Source organism: Sprattus sprattus, assembly GCF_963457725.1.
Source record: "Sprattus sprattus genome assembly, chromosome: 9".
Taxonomy (NCBI): domain Eukaryota; kingdom Metazoa; phylum Chordata; class Actinopteri; order Clupeiformes; family Clupeidae; genus Sprattus; species Sprattus sprattus.
The window spans coordinates 17,921,790-17,945,154 of record NC_137928.1 but is presented as its reverse complement, the minus strand read 5'-3'; the positions used below and the strand labels follow the sequence as shown (position 1 = coordinate 17,945,154).

The 23,365-nt window shown below is 45.2% G+C and overlaps 1 protein-coding gene across 1 annotated transcript; it reads left to right on the top strand.

Moving 5' to 3' along the window:
• Window positions 1-561: 561 nt before the first annotated feature.
• On the top strand, window positions 562-22,071 carry vaspb (vasodilator stimulated phosphoprotein b). Its single transcript, XM_080844368.1, has 13 exons — window positions 562-973; window positions 11,386-11,557; window positions 13,521-13,701; window positions 13,907-13,973; window positions 15,369-15,466; window positions 15,844-16,100; window positions 16,526-16,653; window positions 17,034-17,091; window positions 18,682-18,709; window positions 18,840-18,882; window positions 20,236-20,305; window positions 20,516-20,573; window positions 21,557-22,071. Exons 1-13 carry the CDS (start codon window positions 969-971, stop codon window positions 21,592-21,594), a joined length of 1,203 nt encoding a protein of 400 aa, XP_080700494.1. The 5' UTR covers window positions 562-968; the 3' UTR covers window positions 21,595-22,071.
• The last annotated feature ends 1,294 nt before the right edge of the window (window positions 22,072-23,365 follow it).

The following is a 23,365-nucleotide window of genomic DNA, read 5'->3' as shown; positions in this document are numbered from 1 at the left end:
TAATGTAGGCCTGATTTAGACTATTAGCCTGTTTCAGTGAGATGTGTTTAATTCTGAGCACGTTAGGCTATTTTAGACGTTTCTATACTGCATTGTGATAGCTATATATCCAATGAAGAAATAAAACTACAATTGTATGAATGGGGAAATTGCTAGCCTATGGGCTAGTCTGCATAGTTTAAACAGGCCCCAAAGGGCTTTTCTATATCCATCACCATTGACCAAAACCACAAAACTCTAAAGATTAAATATCTTACGAGACGTTTTTTATAAAATATTGTAGACTACAAATGAACCAATAAGGACGAGCAACATTCCAAATAGAAGTCTTCAAATGCTCCTATTCAATCGATTGTACCATTCATTGCCGTTTTAAATACGTCCCCACCGCCATGGCGTTACCGTTTTAAACAAGGATAGGAATTATGGCCTTCAGCCGCTAGGGAAAGGCGGAGTGGATTTTTTCTTCGTCCAGGGAGGGAGGGGTGATCTGGTTGAATTGCAAGCTTGAGTTAGAGGAGCAGGTTGGGCTACAGTCGCGAACGAAAATTAGACCGGCGACCGACGGCAGTTCCTTTGGAAATTTGTCGGGAATCAACCGTTTAACAATGTTAATGTGAAGGAAAAAAGATGAAGTAGTCAGGCCTAGACATTTTGTCGGCTTCTCTCTCGTTTGGGTATTTAGAAAGGAGAGAGTTGAGTCCGGGATACTGATTGGAGTTGACAAGCCCGCTCCACTACTAGATCCACTCTTCTTCCACCACCCCCCCCCACCTCTTTCCCAAACCAGGAAATCGCCGAGGTGTGCTTCGCTCCTTCTCCCTAGATACTAATTACCCCTAAGTGGGTAGATAGATGAGTATCTTCTCAATATCGTCGTTTTTATTTTCTTTTTTGCTCTGTAACTCTGTGCTCTCATCTGAAGCCAAAACCCCAGCGGCCGAGAGGATCTCCATTCTCGCCTAACAATGAGGTAAAGCAGGTCAAATCTGATTTGTCTACGCTTTGTGTTCATTTTGTTTTTGGACTTGGCTACAGTAGCACCCGTTCACTCGTTGCCTATTGGTTAAGTTGTATTATACCCAAAGCAGACTACTTTGTTCAAACTGAAATCGTCTGTTATAGTACAGGGAAAGTTTCTTCTATTCAAGTTGTCGTTCAGTTTTGCACATGCTTTGTGTGGTTGTATTACGGCTGCTTCTTTACTCATTTGGCTACTGTATTTGGGGCTGTAAAGCAACTGGGTGCCCAAATCGGCCGCCCTACTGCAGTGATCGCCCCACAAAACCCTGTGAACTGTTTTAATCGCATCGGGGACCTCTTTCAGGGAATAGAAACGAAGTCTGTAGTCCGCGCTGTCTGGCTGTAGGCAGTTACTGTCAGTCCTTAACTTTTCTCGCCCTACTGTTGCTCCTGCTGCTCACATCACCAGTCGGCCTCTGCAGGGGAGGGGGTCGCCTGTCTCATCGTTTGTTCTTTATTGGTCACCTTGATGGCAACTTCCCATAGCAATTTATGCTTAATTTGGTTTTTTTAGTTGGACTTCCCATAAACTTCCACGAATTAATCTCCATGGGACAATTGAGGGAGTAGCCTAAGATATCCATGTGCTTGAGTGAAGTTGACGATAGCTGTCGATGGTTACAGCGATAAGGCCTCCCTTTTATTTATAATTATGCCACCTTTGTTTGGGATTTATTTTGTTAGTTTATTTGACCTGGCAGGTAAGCTACCTCTGTATAGCCTTGTGTGTAATGCATTTCACGTTAGGCAAGCTGTCATTTCATGGCAGGTCTAGCCTACCTGGCGCTTTGCACCACGTAGCCTCCCTCTTTTAGATCCCTCCTCTTTTCTTTCTTCTCTGGGAGTTGGCAGAAGCTGTTCCCGGAACCAAAATGCCCCTTGTATGGAACTCGCGCCGTCGAATTCCACATCCTGTTGCAGCCTGTATTTGGCAATTACACACTTTGAAATCACTGCTGTTCGAACGGACTTTACTGGAATGTTATTTTTCTCATATTTCAACATAATGGCCGCGCAATTTTAAGCAACAGTCTATGGTTATAGAGCTGAAATGGGAATTCAGTTCAGCAACCCGTCCTGTCCTCTTGCGCCTTTGAGCCTAAAACAACCAGTGCAACAAGTTTTTCTTTATCTATTGTTAATCTTTCAGTGCAAATCTGGACGAAAATCAAATTAAGTTGGAGCCATTCAAAAATATTTAGTGTCCTAGGCCTATAACAAACAGACAAACAAACAAACCAACCGGTTATCACCTCAAATGGAAATGAATGGGTAAATGTTTTTTTATGTAGAGAGAAAAACTCATTCAGTCAGTAACTCAGTCAGTAACCCCCCTCCCCAGAGAGGGTTCACCCCATTTGTCGTGCCTACATAATGGGTGAGGGATGGAATGTTGTCACATTTACAAGTTCATTGTCCCAGGGTGTTTGTGAAATGTGAATGTGGGAGTGTGGTCGATTGGTCAGAAGTTCAGTTTGATTACCAACCCAGTACAATAATGGCATACTGAATTAACCTGTTCACATAGGAAGTTTAGCTACTACGTTCTGTAATGTAAGTACATTTGATCTTGAGTGACAGACAGTTCAGGGGGAAAAAATTAGGCAAAGATCCAGCCCAGCGTGGCACACATTTGGCCCATGACGTTAACTAGCTGTGTCTTCTTAGTTAAGCCTTGTTTATGAATACCTCTCTGACTCAGCGTAATGAATTGTAGCCAAATCATGATTCAGTGTTAGTGGGCTACCCCTCCACAGTGTCTGAGGCCAAATTTACGCTTGTGGAGTGACCATAAGAAGCATTATTACACCATAGGAGTAATGACTTAACCAAAGAACATCAGCTTTTAAGATGTATTCTGTCGTTATAAAGAAAGGAAGGACATCAGTAATGTTTTTTTTTATCCTGGAGTTTGATAAGTGAAGAAACAACGCTGTTTATCTCATTCAGTTATTCCTTAATTTCTTCACTCATTCATTCATTTAAGCCATTGACCAGTTTTGTAGTGAGAAATCCCCCAGCAGTGGCTCATCTCTTGAAATAAATAGAGGAAGGGTGTGCTCGCTTGGTTGGACTGATGATACCCTGGGTGGAAAACAGGCATCCCACCATGACAGTTTGTTGGTGATTCACAGATTCTCTGTGTAGATTTGAGGCCAGGCCCATCTGACTGGACACCCACAAACCCACAGGGCATGCGTGCTAGCCTTCTTACCCATTTGTCATACCTTAGGTTTGTGTTTAGAGCCAGGTCTCAGCTGACCAAGTTTCAGCTGGGTATGGGATGTTGGTGTTTAATAATGGTATTGGTTCACAGTGTTGTGGGTGTTGCGTTTTGTTAGAGGAGACTCATGATTCATTCATGATTACCCCTCATAATATGGCCACTGAATTTGAATTAGGTTGTTGTAAGGCCATGTTAAATTTCCTGGAATTGCTTAATGATTGCTTCATTGCCAAACGTGGAAAATGAACCGTCGCACAAAACAGGAAGCAGGAAAAACAAAAATCCCCTTTGAGACACCTATTGAGTCACATATATGAAGTGTTACTACCAAAACTTCTTGACCACTTATCCATATTCACGACTGATGTTCCTTCATTACACATACAGTACATCTTTGATTCAACTTGAAACATGATAATATTTGTGGTACTAACGCACAGATAGAGGACAAGGAAGGGAAAATATCTTAATCCCTAAAATGTGGGATGAGCGATTTTGAACAACCAGTGGTATCGTATTACTTTAAACAAACACATGTTTGTTTACATTTGTGGGAAACACGTTTCTCTTGAGTATGGAATATTTTATAAGCATCCGTACCTGGATTAAAAAAAAAGTTGTTGGGCAGGATTTAAAAACTTGTGGGATTGTATGGGAGATACCTACAGCAATGATTTTTCTCAAATTGAATCATTCCAGCCTCAAGGGCAGATTTGCATTGGCACCCTTTCATATGATCTTAGGTGATCTTAAAGGATGGATCATGCGTGTCATTTCTATTCACTTTTCTCTGGAAAACGGCAAGGTCACCTCCAGACATTCAGATTGTGTGACAGATCTGACAGTTATCAAATGTGGATCAGCCTGTGCTTTCCCAGTCATGTCTTATGTGATCTATAGTGCCTCATGGACTTGCAAACATGGCCTTACATCAATCCCGAAGCAGCAAAAAATGCGTTCATACCTTCATCCTTTCACATTTAAAAGCACAAATTGCTTTATGTCCGACAGTGCAGTATTTTCATGGTGGTCTCACTAGTGGCGAGTCCATGATTGTTAATGCTTGTGAGCAGGAAGCTGCTCCGTTGAATATGATGATGTCATTATAAAGAAAACTGTTGCATGTCCCTCTCTGATTCTCGAGCAGATGGCATCTTAGGACTGGAGATATTAAGCACCAGCAGTGTTCGCCTTCCTCCTGACCGGGTGGGAGGGGGAGTGGAGGACTCTAACATTCAAATCCCTCATCCTGTTTCTGCACCAAATCCAGTGTGCCTGTGTACTTGGGACCTAAATGAGACCAGCTACAAGTTCAATATCCATGGTCATGCTAAAGCCATGGTTATGGGTTCAGTTCTTTAAGCCAAGATCCCTTTAGAAATGTCTACCATCCCTGTACACTGTAAGCAGACATTGAAGTCTCTGCTGTTTGTTTGTTGCTTAAAGACTTTGTCAGTTTGGATTTACAAATGGAAGTAACACGTGTAGTAGTACAGTCTGGTGCAAACTTGACCGGACCTGTGCAAAGTCTGTGACCAGCTCATTTGCTATCTCAAAACCGCACAGCACAGCAGAGCTGACCTGTTGTGTTATCTTACAGGTGAAGTGAGTGTGTGTCTGTGTGTGTGTATGAATGTACCACACCTTTTCTGTGGTGGTCTACGGCCCATGAATAGACCTTACCACAGGCCTGCAGAGGATTAGAAATGATGGCACTAAAGTTGCTCAGTCTGTTAAACCCCCCATTGCATAAGTCCTCTGAAATCCAGTTGGGCGAGTTTTGTTGTGTTGTTGTTGTTGTTATCAAAGATCCTTGGATTTATTTAACATGATGATGTGACTAGTCTTTCAAGTATCTGTCTGGCATTGTTTGCCATGGAACGCAGACGCATTTTGAATCGGCACACACTGAAGCTGTGTTGTTGGCTATGCAGATTTTTACAGTGGTTCTGGAAGATTCCTATAGAATGGGTCCCTATAGTTGGCATTCCAGAATGGTAATGATAAACAGGAAGCTGCACTGGTGTGGGCACTGACACACCCAGCGCTCCCCCTAAAAACAAACTGACCAGTCACACCCAAGACACACCCGCTTTTAAATCTTCATCCGTTCTCCAACCCAATACGCATATGCACACACAGAACATAAGAAGTGAACCCAATACAAACATGAACGCACTACATAGAAAGTTCTAAATTCATGTTGAAAGCATAAGCAAAACTACACTTAAATGTAGCTAGTGACTGTCCAGTCCTGTCTCTGGGACCAACATCAGACACATTCCCTTTTAGGTATGCCTTTTCAGTAATAAGATGTCATTAAGCAATTAGTAACCGCCTCCATCAAATCAAATTCCCCCCAGTCTGCTCAGTGTAGTACGTTAGCGGGAGGCCAGCAAGAGACGCAGCAGGTATGTCTGAAAAAAGAGCTGAGGAAGTGGTGACTCAGCTCAGCTCAGCTAATGGCAGCAAAACCTGCCCTCCTCCAAGGCAGCCGACTGAAAGGCTCACGCCACTGTAGACCATGGGGTCGGCTCTTCGTCGGGCCATTACCTAGGTTAATGGAGCCGCCGGTAAAGGCCTGGGATTAATCTGGCCGTGATGAGAGGAGTTTCCCCGAGGAGCCCCTGCCCAGGCCAGGATAAAGAGCATCGATCTGCATTAGACGCCACATGACCACGCAGAAGCTTAGTCAATACAGACGAGGGCCAAGGCTAGCGTGCTGTGCACCTAGACAAGACAAGACAAGACAAGGGATCTCAGAACGGCACAGCTGGGAATTTAGTTCATTTTTAAGTGCATGGCTTGATGTGAATGATCAGCTGTGATTACAATCCAAGTTTTATGACACAGATTCATCAGATGTCTGTTTTGTCTATGTTTTTAGTATGGGGTTTGTGGGCTCTCAGGAGAGTCATAGAGACCCTCTATGCTGCATGTTAAAAAGTGAAAACTCTCAGGTCCTTGTTTGCAGGCCTTGATGCTGGCACCAGAGGAAGCAGATCTGCTGGTGATCTTCTGTGTGAGTTCCTGCTCAGTGCCTCTGGCTGCTCAGTTGGAGACATGGGCTTCTCATAAAGAGAAGCATTAGGCCAATTTAGAGCTGCAGAGGAATTTTCATATTTCATTTTTATTACACACCCCAGCCCCAAACCCCAAACCCCTCTTTGATGAAACCAAGGTGCCCCTGGTGAAAACTTTTTTTTTTTCAGAGAGAGATGGAGAACATGAAGTAAAGAGGGAGAGGGAAAGAGTGGGCAAGGCAGACAGAAAAGCAACACGTTAAGGCAGAGATCCGGGAGATCCGCTGTGTCATCATTGCTATCCCACCTACCCCCTTGGCTCTGCACCCCCCCCCTTTTCCCCCACCCCCTACCCTCCATCCAGGGGAGCTCTTCGCCAGTGCCGAGGCTCAGTCTGTGGGGATGGGCTCTAGCCTGTAAAAGGAATTAAAACCAGAAAGAAGCGGTTTGAATCCACCGGCCAAATAAGGCCCTGGTGGGTACCGTTCCAGCCACATTCACAGAAGAACGTGGAATGCTCGCTGTGTTAGCGCTTCGTCTTAAGTGATCAGGCCTGCTGAGAAGGAAGGTCATGCCCCCAAGCTTGGGTAGTAGCCAGCATTGTGGAGATATTCAGAAATGATGTCACTTAAAAAAATCTTGGGAATGGTCGGTCAGCAGAGAACCTGGCTTGGAGAGAGTGTGTGTATAAGGGAGGGAGGCAGGTGAGAGAATATGTGGAACAGAGTGAGGTTTAACAGCTCTTTATTAAACCATTGCCTTTCTTCGTCACATGCTTGCACCAATAAAACATATAAAACCTAAAAAATCCCCCCACACAAAACTTACATACTTGTATAAAAATACTACCCTTCCCGTCACGCTTTAAAAACTATCTGCCCAGACCCCCCACCCCCCCCCCCCCCTGCCAGACGGTAAGAAAAGTCACCAGAGAGAAAGAGTGTGTGTTGAAAATAGAGAAGAGATGCAGACTGAGAGCAGCTGACTGCCAGCATGCCTGGTGTTGTCCCTCTGACAGCGAGAGATTGAAAGCAGTAGCCCCAAGCAGGTCCCACTGCATGCCATGGCCTGTGTGTGTGTGTGTGTGTGTGTGTGTGTGTGTGTTTGTGTGTGCTCTGTGTGTGTGTGTGTGTGTGTGTGTGTGTGTGTGTGTGTGTGTGTGTGTTTGTGTGTTTGCGTGTGAGTAAGTGTGAGTGAGTGAAGACAGGAAAGGAAGGAAAGTTACCAGCACAAGTGATGAAGCTCACTGCTTCTCTTTTTGTCGGTTCTTCAAGCCAAACACCACCGGCTGCAGTACATACTTGAAATACTTGACTTGCTGATTGTGGAAATTTCGGGGTAAAACGTTTCCCCCCGCTGAAGTCAATGATGTTGTACGCTGACATGTTTATATTAACATTCTTCCATCGTTCGGGCATTGTGGTTGCGTTTAACCTTGACAGCGGCTCGAGTGTGTTTCTGTTTCTGATATGTCAGCCCTTATTTAGGCTAATCTTATTTCCACACTGATGTTATTTTGTATTAACTTTGGTTACTATTCCCAATGTGGATGCCTGCTATTTAATCCCTCCTTCTACTCTGTAGCGAATAAAAAATAAAAGAACACGCTCCTGCTCCTCCTCAGGGCGTGCGGCCACCATGTAAGAAGCCGGTCGCCCTGTCAGCCATGCTTCCTGGAGGGATGTCAGAGTGCTAGTTTTCGTTCCAGTGCCTTTCCATAATACCAGTTTGTGTTCACCGCAAAGCCACTCCGATCTGGAGCAATGAGGGACGGAGAGCATATGTGCTGCCCTCCAGGAATTTAGGCTAAACCTCACGCCGCTAATATAGAATAGCAGACTACACCCCCCCCCCCCCCTCCCCGATCCCTGTTTTTTTACGTAATGGTTGAGAGTGTTGGTTACATCACTTCCTTTATTACTCTAACCATGCTGTTAACAGCCAACCATAGTGCCATTTCAGATCCTCTCGTGTATTATGGAAGAACACCACCACCACTGCCCCTACACCCTGCCCCCAACCCTGCATTTCATGGCATGGCATGAAGAATTAAAAAGAAAATGGAACTTTGCTTTCTGAAATAGCATTTCTGCAGTCAAGGGGCCTAGTGCCATAAAGCTGTATTGCAGCTCAGTGTAAGCATGGAATGACTCTGGATGTAAATTTGGAAAACTCTGACAGTTTCAGGGCATGTATGGTTTACAGACCCTGAGGCCCCTTGTCTGAAGTTCGACATTCTTTATGTCCCGTTTCCACATGTTGTATCCGCCTGCGTTGTCTCACATGAGAACCTTTTGAAAAACGACTTAGTTGAATAGAAACTTGCTACTAACTGAAGCGAGAGTCCGTTTACGTCATGAGGGAGAAACTCGTTTCGGTGTAAGCTGTTTGTGAGTGTCCAGTGGGCAGTAGCCTTTACACAAGGCGAGTTGGGCAAGGGGAGTTTGAGAAGAAGAAAAAGACAATTAGCGTGCGTAAGAGGGAGAGATTACTGGGCCTGACTCTACTTGTCAGTGCATTTGAGGCAGCTGTGTGCACACAGCCTTATACAGACATTTCTTCAAGCGTGCCTCGGCCCCACACGGCAGTTTCCTGTTAACCCCTCCTTGGCTGTGAAACTGGACTACCATTCTGGCTCTCGAGGACTAATCTCACGCAGGTCTACTTGGATAGCTGAATGCCCTGTTTTTTATTTGCATTTTCTAATTTGCGATCAGACTGTTTTCGGTTCCTGTGCTCGTTTTCTCTCTCTAAGGCGTTACCTGATGTGCATTATCAGGAGGTTATCAGCTGCTATAACAAAAGTATCCACAGACGTGATTTGTCACAGTGTTAGCATACGGCCTTATCAGAAACCTACCTAGGTGACAAACAGAAAAAGGCTCTGGAGTTCAGTCATAAAGCTTCAAACTGAGCTCTCAGCATAGAGTGGTCATCATAGCACACATTATGGAGATTGTTTACCTGTATAGTTTGCCATTTATGATGCCAGTGCATCGTCTGGCCATAGTACATACTTCGCACAGTTGTAATTGGGTAGAGGAGAGTGATCCTCTGGCCTACAAGCAGTCCAACGTGTCAGTGTAGGATGTCACTCCGAGTTTTTGACATCTCAATCAGGGGGGCGCCGCGGAGTCAATCGTGTTGGCTGCTATTTATGTGGGATCTATTGTTGTTTTGGCCCTGAGCTCTTGTGTTTGTGTGTGTGTGTGTGTGTGTGTGTGTGTGTGTGTGTGTGTGTGTGTGTGTGTGTGTGTGTGGGTGTGTGTCGTCCATGTTGGTCGAGTCATTAATTATTCACCATCCACTCTGGGTTCCCCTCCCAGCCTCAGCTCTCAGTCTCACCATTAAAAATACATCTGATTCCCAGTAACACTCCCCTTGTCCTGCGACACATCACTCTTCATACCTCTCTCTCTCTCTCTTTCTCTCTCTCTCTCTCTCTTCCTACCTCCCCACATCTGCATCCAACTCCTCTTTTATAAATCTTCACTCACTGCCCTATTTCCTCTTTCCAAAGCCTCAAACATGTGGGCCAGCGTACTTAAGTAATGAGTAAGTGTGTGTGTGTGTGTGTTTGTGCATCTGTGAGTGTGCGCCTGTGGTTCTATCCATGAGCAGACAGAAAGCGAATGGCACAGCCAGCCCTTATTAGGCATTGCTGAGAGCAGGAAGAAGGCTGGAGTCCCTATGCAGTGTCACAGGAAGTGGGAGATCGTATCGCGGTGTAGGCTGGAGGAGGGTGGGAGAGAGTGATGAGGAGGAGAAAGAGACGAGGAGGTGGAGCAGGAGAGAAGAAGGATGAACGGCACGAGAAGTGGAGGAGTAAAGGATGTGACTGGGCAGGCTCTTTTTCCTTCATAGTTTGAATCTTTCTTTTTTCATTCCTTTTTTTTCCCCTTCTCTCAACATTCCAACTCTCTGGCTCCTCCGTGCTTCTGGCCTCTTCGGCCTGGTTTTGTGACAGACCGGCTGAGCGTTGAGTGTTAAGAAACCATGAACGCCATAAGTGGATATAAAACAAATCTTATCCTGCTTTCATGGGTCAGGAATGTAAACATTGTCTGAGTGAAAAATGGATTTGTTGTTTGGTTATGTAAGCGCCTCTTGTTTCCAATGCCATTCTCTAGAGATGCCTAATGCCAATCTGGGCCAAACGTTGAGACACATGGCACCTTAAGACGCCAAGATGACATCTTTGCCTGTGTTTGTGTCTCTGTTTATCCGCACAAATAGAGATGAAAAAATGTTTGCGTCCTTATTGTTGTGTACATCATTATTACAAATTCAGGTTTAAAGATTAGGATTTTTGTGTGTGATGTTGACAAGATGTGTGTGTGTTTAGGGGCAGAAAGGGTACAGTTATTTACATTTGCTTTGGTGTTGATGAAGAGAATGCAGGTGGAAGCTTTATAGAAGCTGCAGTCTCGCCAGCTTGTTTTTCTCTAAGTGATGGAACGCATGAGAGCTTCCTGTCTTTGTGTGACTCCATTGTTCTTGCGTGTTGACTTAGCGTCAGATTAAACTCCTTTCTACTCCTCCGATTCCACTTCTCCTCTTCTTTCACGCCAGACGGCCGTTCCCCTGTCAACTGCCTGCTACTTCTCACCCCCTGGAGTCAGTTGGTGATTTATTTGGCCATTTGGTCAACAGGAGAAAGCTGACTTTGGTGTGAATCCAACACCATTATAGGATATAGGACGATGAAGGACTGTTAGCTAGTCTGCTCTTAACAGTGTATTGAGGATCATAATGCGAACTCCAAGGGGTAAACTTGCGAGTGCCTCTCAGATGCATGAGGTAATGCTGGCGTGTAATCATTCGGTGAGAGGGGGGGATGGGGAGGGAGGGGGGTCTGTATGGTCTAATGTGGCTGCTGGAAGCCATCCTGCCGGGGTTACGCACACTCTCAGCTATGTCATGTTTATACTATGCCACTCATTTTTGTCTCCCTCTTCCCCCTCTTATGCCCTACCATCCTTTTCCATCTCCCTCCTTCTCTCTCTCTCTGTCTTTCTTTCTGTCTGTATTTGTTTCTTCATTTTCTCTCTCTCTCTCTCTCTCTCTCTCTCTCTCTCTCTCTCTCTCTCTCTCTCTCTCTCTCTCTCTCAGTGAGTCGAGCATCTGTCAGGCGAGGGCCACGGTGATGATCTATGACGAAGCCAATAAGAAGTGGATCCCGGCCGGCACGGGGGCCCAAGTCTTCAGCCGGGTCCAGATCTACCACAACCCCACCACTAACGCCTTCAGAGTGGTGGGCCGCAAGATGCAGACAGACCAGCAGGTAGAGCCTTTGTGTGTGTGTTTGTGTGTGTAACTGTGTCCATGTTGTGTGTCTATGTGCTCTGTTCATGTCTGTATGTTGGTGTCACTCGTGTGTGTGTGTGTGTGTGTGTGTGTGTGTGTGTGTGTTTCAAGTGACTAATGAAGATCACAGACTTACTGTACTTGCCACGACTCTATAGGTTCCTCTTTAAGGCAGCTACTCCCTTTTGCTCCATCAGTTGGTGCTCTGGCCCATCTGTTCGCACCAGTGGTGTCTTTCACATGTCACCGTGGTTAATCTGCAAACAAAGGAGCATCGCACCTCCCCAGTTAACACCCTTTCACTGTCTCCTTTCACCTGTGAAAAACCGTAGCATGTATAGGTATTTTTAATTCATGTCAGTTGTTTACCCCATATTCCACATACTGTATTTATACTGTTTATATATACCATATACCACATACTATATATATATCCAGGTTCTTTATTTAGCCTGGCTCTCCATCTTACCTCCGAATTTTCTCTCCCCCTATCTCTTTCTCCTTCTGCCTCACTCCCTCCCCCTCCCCTCCCCTTTTTCCAAAAAGTGCACAAATTCATACACACTCTCTCTCTCTCTCTCTCTCTCTCTCTCTCTCTCTCTCTCAGACATATAAAGTGTTCCCCAGAGATGCACCCTAAAGTGGATGATATTTCCTGAGAGATAGTTGAAAAGCTCAACCATTTCCTGTAACAATTGGAGGTGGCTTTCCCTTCCTCTGTCCATATCTCTCCTTCGCCAGCATCCCTCTGCTGCGTCATCATCTCTCCCTCCCTCTCCCTCTGTCAATCCATCACACTGACACGTCTGTTGCTTCATCTTTCACTTTTCTCACTCCCTTTCTGTCTCCTTTATTTCTTTACCGTCCTTGTTCTCTTTCATTCCCTTTTCATATTTTATCAGTCTTTCTCTGATTTTTCTATGCAGTTATTCTATCCTGCAGTCCAGTCTGTTTTGTCAGTTCTGGTTTGTTGCTCTGTGCCCCATGAGGGACCTTCTCTTGAGCTTTTACTGCCCTTCATCTCTCTCTCTCTCTCTCTCTCTCTCGCTCTCTCTTTCTTTCTCTCTCTTTCTCTCACGCTCTCTCTCTCTCTCTCTCTCTCTCTCTTTTTTCTTTGTGTTTAGGCTCCCTGTATACCCTCTCCCCTAGCTCACTCTGTCTGGCTGCCTTAGGTCTATGTGACAGCCTGTGTGTGTGTGTGTCTGTGTGTGTCTTTGGTCCAATGGCAGTGATGTGGCAGTATGGCTGTCCAACCTCAATTGAACTGTTGATCTGTTTTCGGCCATGCCGTTTTAGACGTCGGGCCGCCGAGTCTCTCCACTGCCCTCTGGAATTCAGGGCTGTAAAACAAACACAGAAGTGAGGCGTCAGCACATTCAGCATGCTTGCTCGCTCCCCCCCTCTCTCTCACACACACATTTACTCACACACACAGTAACAGCAGCTGGGAGTATGTACTGGCCAGCTGCAACAGGAGCGCCACCTACTGGACAATCCCTTCTGTGTCCCCTGTGAACTTGAGCCGGTGTCCTAATAGTGCCTGTCACCACTTCAGCACTGAGGTCAATTCAGCAGAAGGGTTTAATCCTTCATACTGCCATAGCAAGAACATGCACTGTAATGTTCCACAGGCAACAGTTTACTTGGCAAAGCCAATAAAGCCATGAGGACAACTTTGAGGAAGTGTTTAAAGATATGACGTCAGCTAATGACGGGCAGACAGTTCCTTTTTGAGCGGGCAAAGGTCAAATAAGCCTGTGACCTTCCTTAAAAGCTGTCAGCAACTCAATGAAAAAATATCTCTCTTTATATCTTTGTGTTGTGCAGACTTTAAAAGGAAAACCATTGCTTGTTTGATTAGCCCATAATATTTACAGACATATTTTTGTGTTTTGTACACCGTGGCTAACCTTTGCACTGGGTGTTGTCTCACTTCTCAGGTGGTGATAAACTGTCCGATAGTGAAGGGGCTGAAATACAACCAGGCCACGCCTAACTTCCACCAGTGGCGGGATAACCGGCAGGTGTGGGGGCTCAACTTTGGCAGCAAGGAGGATGCTACACTCTTTGCAAACGGGATGATGCACGCACTGGAGATGCTCAATGCTATGGCAGAACCAGGTATGACACACACACACACACACACACACACACACACACACACACTCTCTTATGCTCACCAAGACCCACAGATGCAAAAACACCCGTATGTATGAAACATTAACTTTTATTCACTGTGAATTAAAAAAAAACAATTGGGGAAAGTATTGGAAATGTATTTTTTAATTATACTGGTAATTTAAATAAATATAAATTCTTGTCCTAGGTTACTCTCCTCCCCTCCGTCGAGTGTCAAATGGACCATCCCCAGAGGAAATTGAACAGCAGCGGAGGTACCAAGAGATCCTTTTTGGGGGAGGGGGAAGGGTATGAAGTCTTAAAATGGGAAGATGATTACTTGTTTGTGTTCTGCTTGCTGGAGACTAGAGGGCTGGAGTTGGATTAGAGGGATTACCATAGGTGTCCAGACGTCCAAGACTTTCGCTGCTTTTTGCGAGGCTTCAACCTTACTAAGGGTCACTCTTTCTCACTGTTTCTCTCACACACACACACACACACACACACACACACACACACACACACACACACACACACACACACACACACACAGGGAGAGAGGGAGAGCTGAACAAGCGCACGCATACTCATGCTCACAGACACAGGGTTGTGCATGAACACACTCTTAAAGGATTTGGCAGCATTAGCTTAGCAGTCTTTAGCCCTCTGTCAGCCCCTAGGGTCAGGGGTCGAAGGCAGGAGTCAGTGCTTACCCTTATCCCTCCTTCCTGATTCCTCTCCTCCCACCCTCCATGCACCTCCTCCCTCTCTTTCTTCATCCCTCTCTCATTAAGTCCCTCCCCTCGTCTGGCATGCCTCTTACAGCTTTTCTACTAATCCTATTCACTCAGGGTCATTTTAAGTACATCCAGGGCAGCTTCAGAATTGGTTGACACAGCTGTCAATCAAATGACACACACACATGCTAGCCATATACAGTGATTTGCTCCGTGAGAGCTTGGACTCTTGTGTACTTCCCTCCCTCCCCAGATGCCCTCGTCCTCCTGTGGGTGGCATGGCCAGGGGCGGAGGGGATGGAGGCATAGACTGTCGGGATTGGCCTGGCATTCGGGCAGGATTAACCCATGGTGGCCAGATGTGTAATTTCATTCCACCCCAGGGCTAATCAGGGCTGTGAAGTGCCCCCTCAGGAGCTGGGGGGGGGGGGGGGGGGGGGGGGGACTAATCGACTGAATGCTACTGAATGCTGCCAAGGAAAAAACAGCGCTATGCCAAAGAGCACGTGGCCTCACAGTGAACCTCTCTGACACTGGCCTACATACACAGCAGCATATGCAGCTCAGCCCCATGTTCTTGCCTTGCTCAGTCGCATAGATGGGCATGCCCAGTGAGAGAGGATGGTAGAGCACAACTTACTTTAGAAAAGGGAGTTTTCAAAGGGGAGAGGATCAGTGATATTTCACTGATCAATCACGGCTGTGCTCCAAAGCAGTGCTCTACATTTAAAGGTTCAATTCAATTTTAATTAAGTGAATCCGTTGCAGCCGATCGTGTTTCAACAGTAGAAATGTTATATGTCTAATGTAACTTTTATATAAATTATGTATGACTCATATTCTGGATATTGTCACATGAATGCATTGTGAAGTAAAACGTCTATAATGTGGTTTTAATAATTGCTTTTTTCCACTCTTTGTGTTGGTCTCTAGGTTGGAACAGCAGAAACTTGAGCAGCAGGAAAGAGAGAGACAAGAGAGAGAAAGACAAGAGAGAGAGAGACTGGAGAGAGAACGACAAGCAGTGGCAGGTACACCATATGACACCATATGAAGTCTTTTATTGCCTTACTCGCCTTACCCTAGATGACTTCATAAAATATTACCCTAGTACTATTTGTCTCTGCGATGGTTGAGTAATGGGAGTTCTTTATATCACTGGAACTATGAATATTTTACATAGGTAAAACTGTCTGAATATGTAAGGATTGAATAGTCAAATTAAATCAATAACATCCACAATCACTATAATCCACAGCGTTCATAATTCTTCTTTTTTTTTAGTCTCTTACTTGCATTCCTTATTACAGTCACTTGCTTTCATTGCAATTTACATTGTAGTTTTTAAGATCTCTGTAAGATCAAATTTAACCTTTTCTAATGATTCTAATGTCCTGTTCCTCATCAGCTCCCCCTGCTCCTCTATTGGCTCCTGGAGGCCCACCGGCACCACCCGCTCCTCCTCCCCCTCCAGGGCCACCTCCTCCATCTGGGCCGCCACCTCCCCCAGGGCCCCCACCGTCGGGTGGGCCCCCACCATCGGGTGGCACTGGGCCCCCTCCAGCCCCACCACTGCCATCCTCTGGAGGTGGGGGAGGAGGAGGTGGACTAGGAGGGGGCCTGGCAGCAGCCCTGGCCGGAGCTAAACTCCGCAAAGTGCCCAAGGTACGGTTAAGTGTTGGCCTGAGGGAGAGGGTGCAAAGATGGACAGAGTTAGGACCAGGAGAGGATTGAAGGAAATGAAGGAGAGAACAGGACTGAAAGACGTGGTGGAAGGTGGAGGGAGGGAAAACATGTAGCCAAGTAGAGGATGAAGTTGAAATATTTAGCAACAGGAATCCAAACCAAGAGAGATGCAGGCGAAGGACATGAAAAATGACTTACATTAGAAATGAAACAGAGGCAATGTCCAGATGCTAAATTTAAACTATCATAGTGATTTTGAGTGGAGAGAGAGAGAGGGAGGAAGACTATAAACATGCATGAAAGAGAGGGAATAAATGGGAAATAGATAAGAGCAGAATCCTGTGCCTGGTCACGCTGCTGCTGATTGGATATGCTAACATTTGTCTCTCTACTGCCCCCCGCAGGATGAAAATGGTGGTGGTGGTGCGGGTGCTGGTGCTGTTGCCAAGCCTGATGCCAGCCGTAGCAGTGCCTCTCTGCCTTCAGGGGGAGGTGGCCTGATGGGGGAGATGAGCGCCATATTGGCACGAAGGTTAGAATAACTGCAGACTAATTCTTGAAAAGATCTGGCCCTCATTTGGGACTGATCTTACACAGGTCCACGTCAGTGCCAGCTCTGTTGGAAAGTGCCTCACGTAGTTGACGTTAATGTAGTTGATGTAGTCATAGTTACCCACCTACTATGCTCACGGTCTCCTTAAAACATATTTTGGGATATTTTGAGGACATCCATGCCTTTTGGGTCGAGGCATTCAGTGATGGTAACCCAGTGAAATCTGGATTATCAGACGGCATATAAAACGCTAATAGTATAAAAGCGTCTGCCAGATGAATAAGCGTGCTCATAATGTAAAAGTAATCTGTAATGCCTCGACTTAGATGAGTAATTCTCAACATTTTGTGCCATTTTAGGCGAAAAGCAGCAGACAAGGGAGAGAAGGTCCCCGAAAGGCGAGATGAGCCCAGTAATGTAAGTGTTCTGCCACCATTAGGATTTTAAGATTACAACGAAGTGAGGGCATTCCTAAGGTTTTAAATGTGCATCCTGTCTTTATATACAGTGGGGAAAATAAGTATTTGAACCCCTTGCGATTTCACAAGTTTGGCCACTTGCAAAGAAATGTGTGATCTATAATTGTAATGGTAGGTGTATATTAACAGTGAGAAACAGATTATCAACAAAAAAATCCAGAAAAATGCATTTTATAACATTTATGACTTTATTTGCATTTGATGCAAAAAATAAGTATTTGAACCCCCAAAACTGACTGACAAAAATGACTTAGTACTTGGTGGAATAACCCTTATTGGCAAGCACAGACGTCAGACGTTTCTTGTAGTTGGTCACCAGGTTTACAAACATCTCAGGAGGGATTTTGGTCCACTCCTCTTTCCAGATCCTCTCCAAATCTTTAAGGTTGTGTTTTCAATGGGAGGGAATGAGGGAATGAGGTTCAAGCCCAATATTCCACGTTACATGGCCCCATCCATAGTCCCCTTGATGCGGTGGAGTCGTCCTGTACCCTTGGCAGAGAAACAGCCCCAAAGCATAATGTTTCCACCTCCATTCTTGATGGTGGGTATGATGTACTCTTGGGGTCATATTCAGCATTCCCCCCCCCTGTCAAACATGGCAAGTCGAGTTGATGCCAAAGAGCTTGATTTTGGTATCATCTGACCACATTCTGTCTCCAATCCTCCCTAGAATCATTCAAGTGTGCAATGGTAAACTTCAGATGGCCCTGTACATGCGCTTCCTTGAGCAGGGGGACCTTGCGAGTGCTGCAGTACTTCAAAAAATTACGGCGTGGTGTGTTGCCAATGGTTTTCTTGGTGACTCTGGTCCCAGCTGCCTTGAGATCATTCACAAGCTCCCCCTATGTAGTTCTGGGGTTATTCTGCACCTTTCGAATGATCACTGATTCCGCACGAGGGGATATCTTGCATGGAGCCCCAGACCTAGAGCGGGTGACAGTTGTTTGGTGTTGCTTCCATTTATGAATAATCACACCAATAGTTATCTGCTTCTCACCAAGCTGCTTGCCGGTGGTTTTGTAGCCCATTTCAGCCTTGTGCAGGTCTACAATCTTATTTCTGACGTCCTTGGACAGCCCATGGTGGCGAGGTTGAAGGTGTGAAGTATGATTCTTTGGACAGGTTTCTTTTATACAGGTCACCAGTTGAGATCAGGTATACCTTGTTAGACCTAATGAGGACTAATCTGTGTGCTTTTTGGGCACATAACTGGCCATTGGGAGCCAGAATTCTTGCTGTTTGCTTGGGGGGTTCAAATACTTATTTTTTGCATCAAATGCAAATAAAGTCATAAATCTTATAAAATGCAGTTTTCTGGATTTTTTTGTTGATATTCTGTTTCTAACTGTTAAAATACACCTACCATTAAAATTCTACATCACACATTTCTTTGCAAGTGGCCAAACTTGAGAAGTCGGCAGGGGTTCAAATACTTATTTTCCCCACTGTACCTTTATTTATTACCTTATACCTTCACACTCGTTTTACCATGATGTTTACATTCTCTTTCATTTCAATCTCATAGGATGACTCTGAACTACCAGGCAACAGTGGTGAGTGTTTGTGTTTAGAATTGCATAGAAAGGGTTTCTGTGAATTAGAACAGAGATCATATGATCTTGTACATCTCCGTCAGAGAGCTTCAGCTGATTTTTTTTAATCTTTTGTCTTTGTGTGATGCAGAACCCGTGAAAAGGCCTTGGGAGAAATCTGCCACTATGCCCAGGTAAGGCTTCCTGGTTTTGGTGTGTGTGTGTGTGTGTGTGTGTGCCAATGTGAGTGTGTATTCTTAACACTTCTTGCATTGATTAGAATCTAGGACAGATGTTTGTGTTAATGTGTGCAGAACCTTAAGGTTTGTGTGTGTGTGTGTGTGTGAGTGAGTGAGGTGAGAGAGAATGTGAGTGAATAAACCAATAAAACATGGCAGAATGTTGTTTTGGAGAAAGAACACATCTCCACCATCCAAAACATTTGGCTGGTTTGTTTTTACTTATTCTTTCGTCAAATGGTAAGCACTGACTGGGTATGTACAGTACACAGGCCACACTGTGCGCGTCAATATTATTCCCTGCCCACATGTTCCAAGCAGAGTATACTGTATGTGTCTTGAACAGGACTAGCACTACGCCTGTGCTGAATGCGGACAATGCCTCCTCCTCTGCTAGTATGCCCAGGTATAGACCACCACGGAACTCTCCCCTGGACTGGGTTGAACATTTCCAGTCTTGCATTGGCTTACACACACGGCAACACACACTCTTACCCTCCAAGCATTCAACCCATTTATTGACCGTCCTGGTGCTGCTGAGGGTGCTGGGGGAGGGCATGCAATGAGGCTCTGTCTTGTCACTTCCCTTATGTGATCGCCAGGAGAAGATTATAACCCACGTGAATGTATGTGAATACTGCAATCCTATACAGAAGAATGTTTTCATCAGGTGTCCTTTTCACCTTAGAGCTTCACATTTGTTCTAACCAGGTGGTGGTGGTGTGGTGTGTTGGCGGTGCAGTGGTGTGGGGTTGAATAACACTCATTCTCTTGATTGACCACAGGAGGGCTCTATCTGTCTCAACAGTCTTTAATTCCCCACTTCTTCCTCAGAAAAACTTGCTGTAAAACACAGGGTTACGGTCTTGCTCTTTCAACTCCTATATTGCAGTTCATTTCAGAATAGTTCACATGGACACAGTCATGTGGCTGGCAAAGAAATATTTCACCCCTGCCCCCATCCTTAAAAATATACAGTATGTTGAATGTAATGAGATGTTCAGTGCTGGAGGCAGAGCCCTGAATAAAGGCACACCCCCCTATGTCACACTCACACACCCGCGAGAGGAGATTTGGCTGGTAGAAGGGGGGGTTGGGTGGTGAAATACTTTGGTGCTCTTTGAATGCTTTTGGCATCACCATGGCAATGGGCTGGGCGGTTGCCATGGCGATGGATTTGCAGTGCCACGGCAGGAATTTTCTGACAGCCTTTGTTGGGTTGTGCCAGATTCTCATTGTTGGGATATTTTCTTTCCAAACATTCTTTTTGTCTCTTTTTCTGTTTCTCTTACTCAATTCCTCCTGCAGAATGAAGGCAGCAAACAACACAAATGACTCAGAGGGTGGTGAAGAGTCTGACATGGAAAAACTTAAACAGGTGATTTTTCTCTTTCACCCCCCTAGTTTGTGTCTTATGAAGCCTATTCATAGATATGAATAACTCAAATGATACAAAAGAGATGATCTAAAGACCAGTGTAGATTGTAATCTCAGCAGTTGACATGGTCAGAGCTTTCTTTTAGTCTGTTTTTCTTAGTCTTCAGGCATGTATGAGCACAGAGGTGCTAATGTGTGTGTGTCTTTGCAGGAGTTGCTGGAGGAGGTGAGAAAGGAGCTGCAGAAAGTAAAGGATGAGATCATTGGCGGTAAGAGCTTATATAGAACTGTACTACAGGGAGACCACAGTTTGGAACCCTTGGACAGTTTGGTCACTCAGTAACACCATTAAAATAACAGTATTTTATTCTGGGGGATATCAGGATGGATCCTCTGGGAAAGTCTTCCTGATCAACCACACAATATGATTTAAGGATTCAATTTTACTTATATAGGGCCAAAACAATACAATTGTCTCAAGGTGCTTTACAGAGCCCAGGACCTGAACCACCTTAGAGCAAGCACAATGGCGAGAGGGGCAATGGAAAACTCCCTGGTAATCAGGAAGAAACCTTAGCAGAACCGTTGCACATGGGGGCGGCCGGGTAGAGATAGAAAAAGGAATGGGGGGGGGGGGGGGGGGGCTCTGTGGCAAAAGGGGAGGGGGAACTCTCAGGGACATGGCATATGAAATGCACGTATCAGGATGAGACACAACACATACAAACATAACATGACGTACACCTGATGTGTACAAAGTTGATAAAGGAGAAGGTGAGGAGAGAGCATTCAAGTATTGTAGAACAGCTTAGTGGGTATACAGTATGCTCGTGAGGTTACTATTACAAGGGTAAGTAGAGTAATGGAACAGAAAACTGTGTCGATGGTGACAATTACTTACATTGCAGGAAATGCTAACACAGAATATGGGGTAAGTGTATGACAGTGTGGTGGGGGTGGGTGGGTAGAGGCAGAGAGTTTCTAAAGGCAGCTCAGGTGGACAGACTACAGCAGTATCCCACAGTGAAGATAGTGTAGACTAGGAGTGGAAGAAAGGACAAAGTTAGTGGGTAGAGTTAAGCTGCCAATACGGTATACTGTATGTACTTAATGGATATAAGGATTAGGAACAGTGTTTCCACAGCCATCAGCATTTGTGTGCAAATCAATCACAAGAATCAACCACTAAATGCTGTCTGTATAGATCCAACAAACTAAACTTATGAATTCATCTTTTTTTTTGTCTTCACAGCGTTCATCCAAGAGTTACAGAAGAGAGGGTCCACATAGTCTGATTGCACAGTCACTCTTGTCTGAATGAATGGGAGAGAACATCTCTCCCTCCTGTGTAGCCCAGGGATTACTCCATCTCTTACTTACACATGTTCCGAGTCATACAAGCTTACAAACACACACACACACGCATTCACATACATACATACAAACATACACACACACACATACACACACACACACACACACACACACACACAGATGTTAAAAACCCAGGGAACCTGCCCAGAATAATTACACCTTAACCCAGGAATAGGTAATATAAAACCCATCTGTTACGCTACCACGACTTTTGTATCAACTCCTGGTCCATCTCCACCTAAACCCATTTTTTCTCATTCACTCTGCTCTACCTGTGCACCAATTGTAAAGAACCACTGCTGAAAACACAGGGCTAAATCCTCTCTCTCTCTCTCTCTCTCTCTCTCTCTCTCTCTCTCTCTCTCTCTCTCTCTCTCTCTCTCTCTCTCTCCCTCCCCCATAGTTTCCTATTACTTCTCTCATTGTACCAGCCCCTTCACATTGTACTGCGTACACGCTTCCATTCCATTTGTCCCTCCAACCACTTATGACCAGGTCTCCCCAAGAGGCCAAGGCGTTCAGGGAATCTTGCATATCATTCATCCCAGTTACTGTAATCACACCGTGCTGGCATGTGCATCTGTCTCAAGCATCTCTGTCCCAGACGAATGCGACCTATGCGCTCTGCCTCTCCGCGAGTCACCTCACAGTCAGTCTGTGGTTTGTTTTTTGACATTACTGCGCAGCAGGCTCCTCTGGAAGAGGCCTCTTTCCCCCAGGATGGCCCCCTTCAATGTGATGGCGTTCCCAGCACTCTGAGCAAGGACGCCAGGAGCACTCACCTCCTTCGTCTGGACAGCAAAGCGTTGCTCTCGCTTTGCCTCTCTGTGTCCCTCACCATGTTTGACAGTGATGCCCCTCCAGGAAAGGAGACGCCGTAGAGTGCATCAGATTAGGGACAGGAGAGACTGCATAGAGAAAAGGGAATGGTGATAGACAGCTCTAAGTGAGGCCCTCTGGACCGGAGCTTGCACAGTGACTGCCGCACTCCACCCTCTTCACACACACACACACACACACGTGTAAACACAAACACACTCACATACTCACGTGTAAACACAAACACACTCACATGCACCTTTCCTGCATTGCTTGCAGGCAGAGAGGCAAGATGTCAGTGACTGTCCACCGCATTGCCCCCCCCCCCCCCCCCCCCCCCGCTCTCCAATCCCCCTGCAACACGCATTCACACACACACCTCCACCCACCTCACTCATTACACCTGTCCCTAACTGTCCTTCACATAGTTCTATCCATCATTTGAGGTATGTTTTCTTGACTATATATTAAGATATGAATACCACATTGGCCATGAACCTGTCTGTCTTTTGGCCATGACAAACTGCCTTGGAAAATACATATAAATAAATATATATATATGAGGTATATATATATTTTTTTGTTTTGAGGGAAATTGTTAGATGAATTGAGATAATGTTTCTATTTTAATTGAACTGATTGGTGAATGGGGATATTTTTGGATGATTTTTTTCCGTTTGTTTAATTTTCTTTTAAGAGATTGTTATTTTGGGTTTCCTGTTACCTTTTTGTTTCTTTTTTTTCAATAGAGTATAGGCTTTTTACACTGAAATATAAAGAAAATGGCGTAGAGACACTGGATTAGAATTGCCTTTATAGTCAAATACAGCTGCTTCTTTACTGCATATGAACGTGTCTGCTGTCTTTT

What these genes read in the sequence shown, in the direction of transcription:
- vaspb (XM_080844368.1), top strand. An exon ending in GAAATTGAACAGCAGCGGAG is followed by an intron (nt 13,974 to 15,368) that starts GTACCAAGAGAT and finishes GTTGGTCTCTAG; the next exon opens with GTTGGAACAGCAGAAACTTG. An exon ending in AAAGGATGAGATCATTGGCG is followed by an intron (nt 20,574 to 21,556) that starts GTAAGAGCTTAT and finishes TTGTCTTCACAG; the next exon opens with CGTTCATCCAAGAGTTACAG.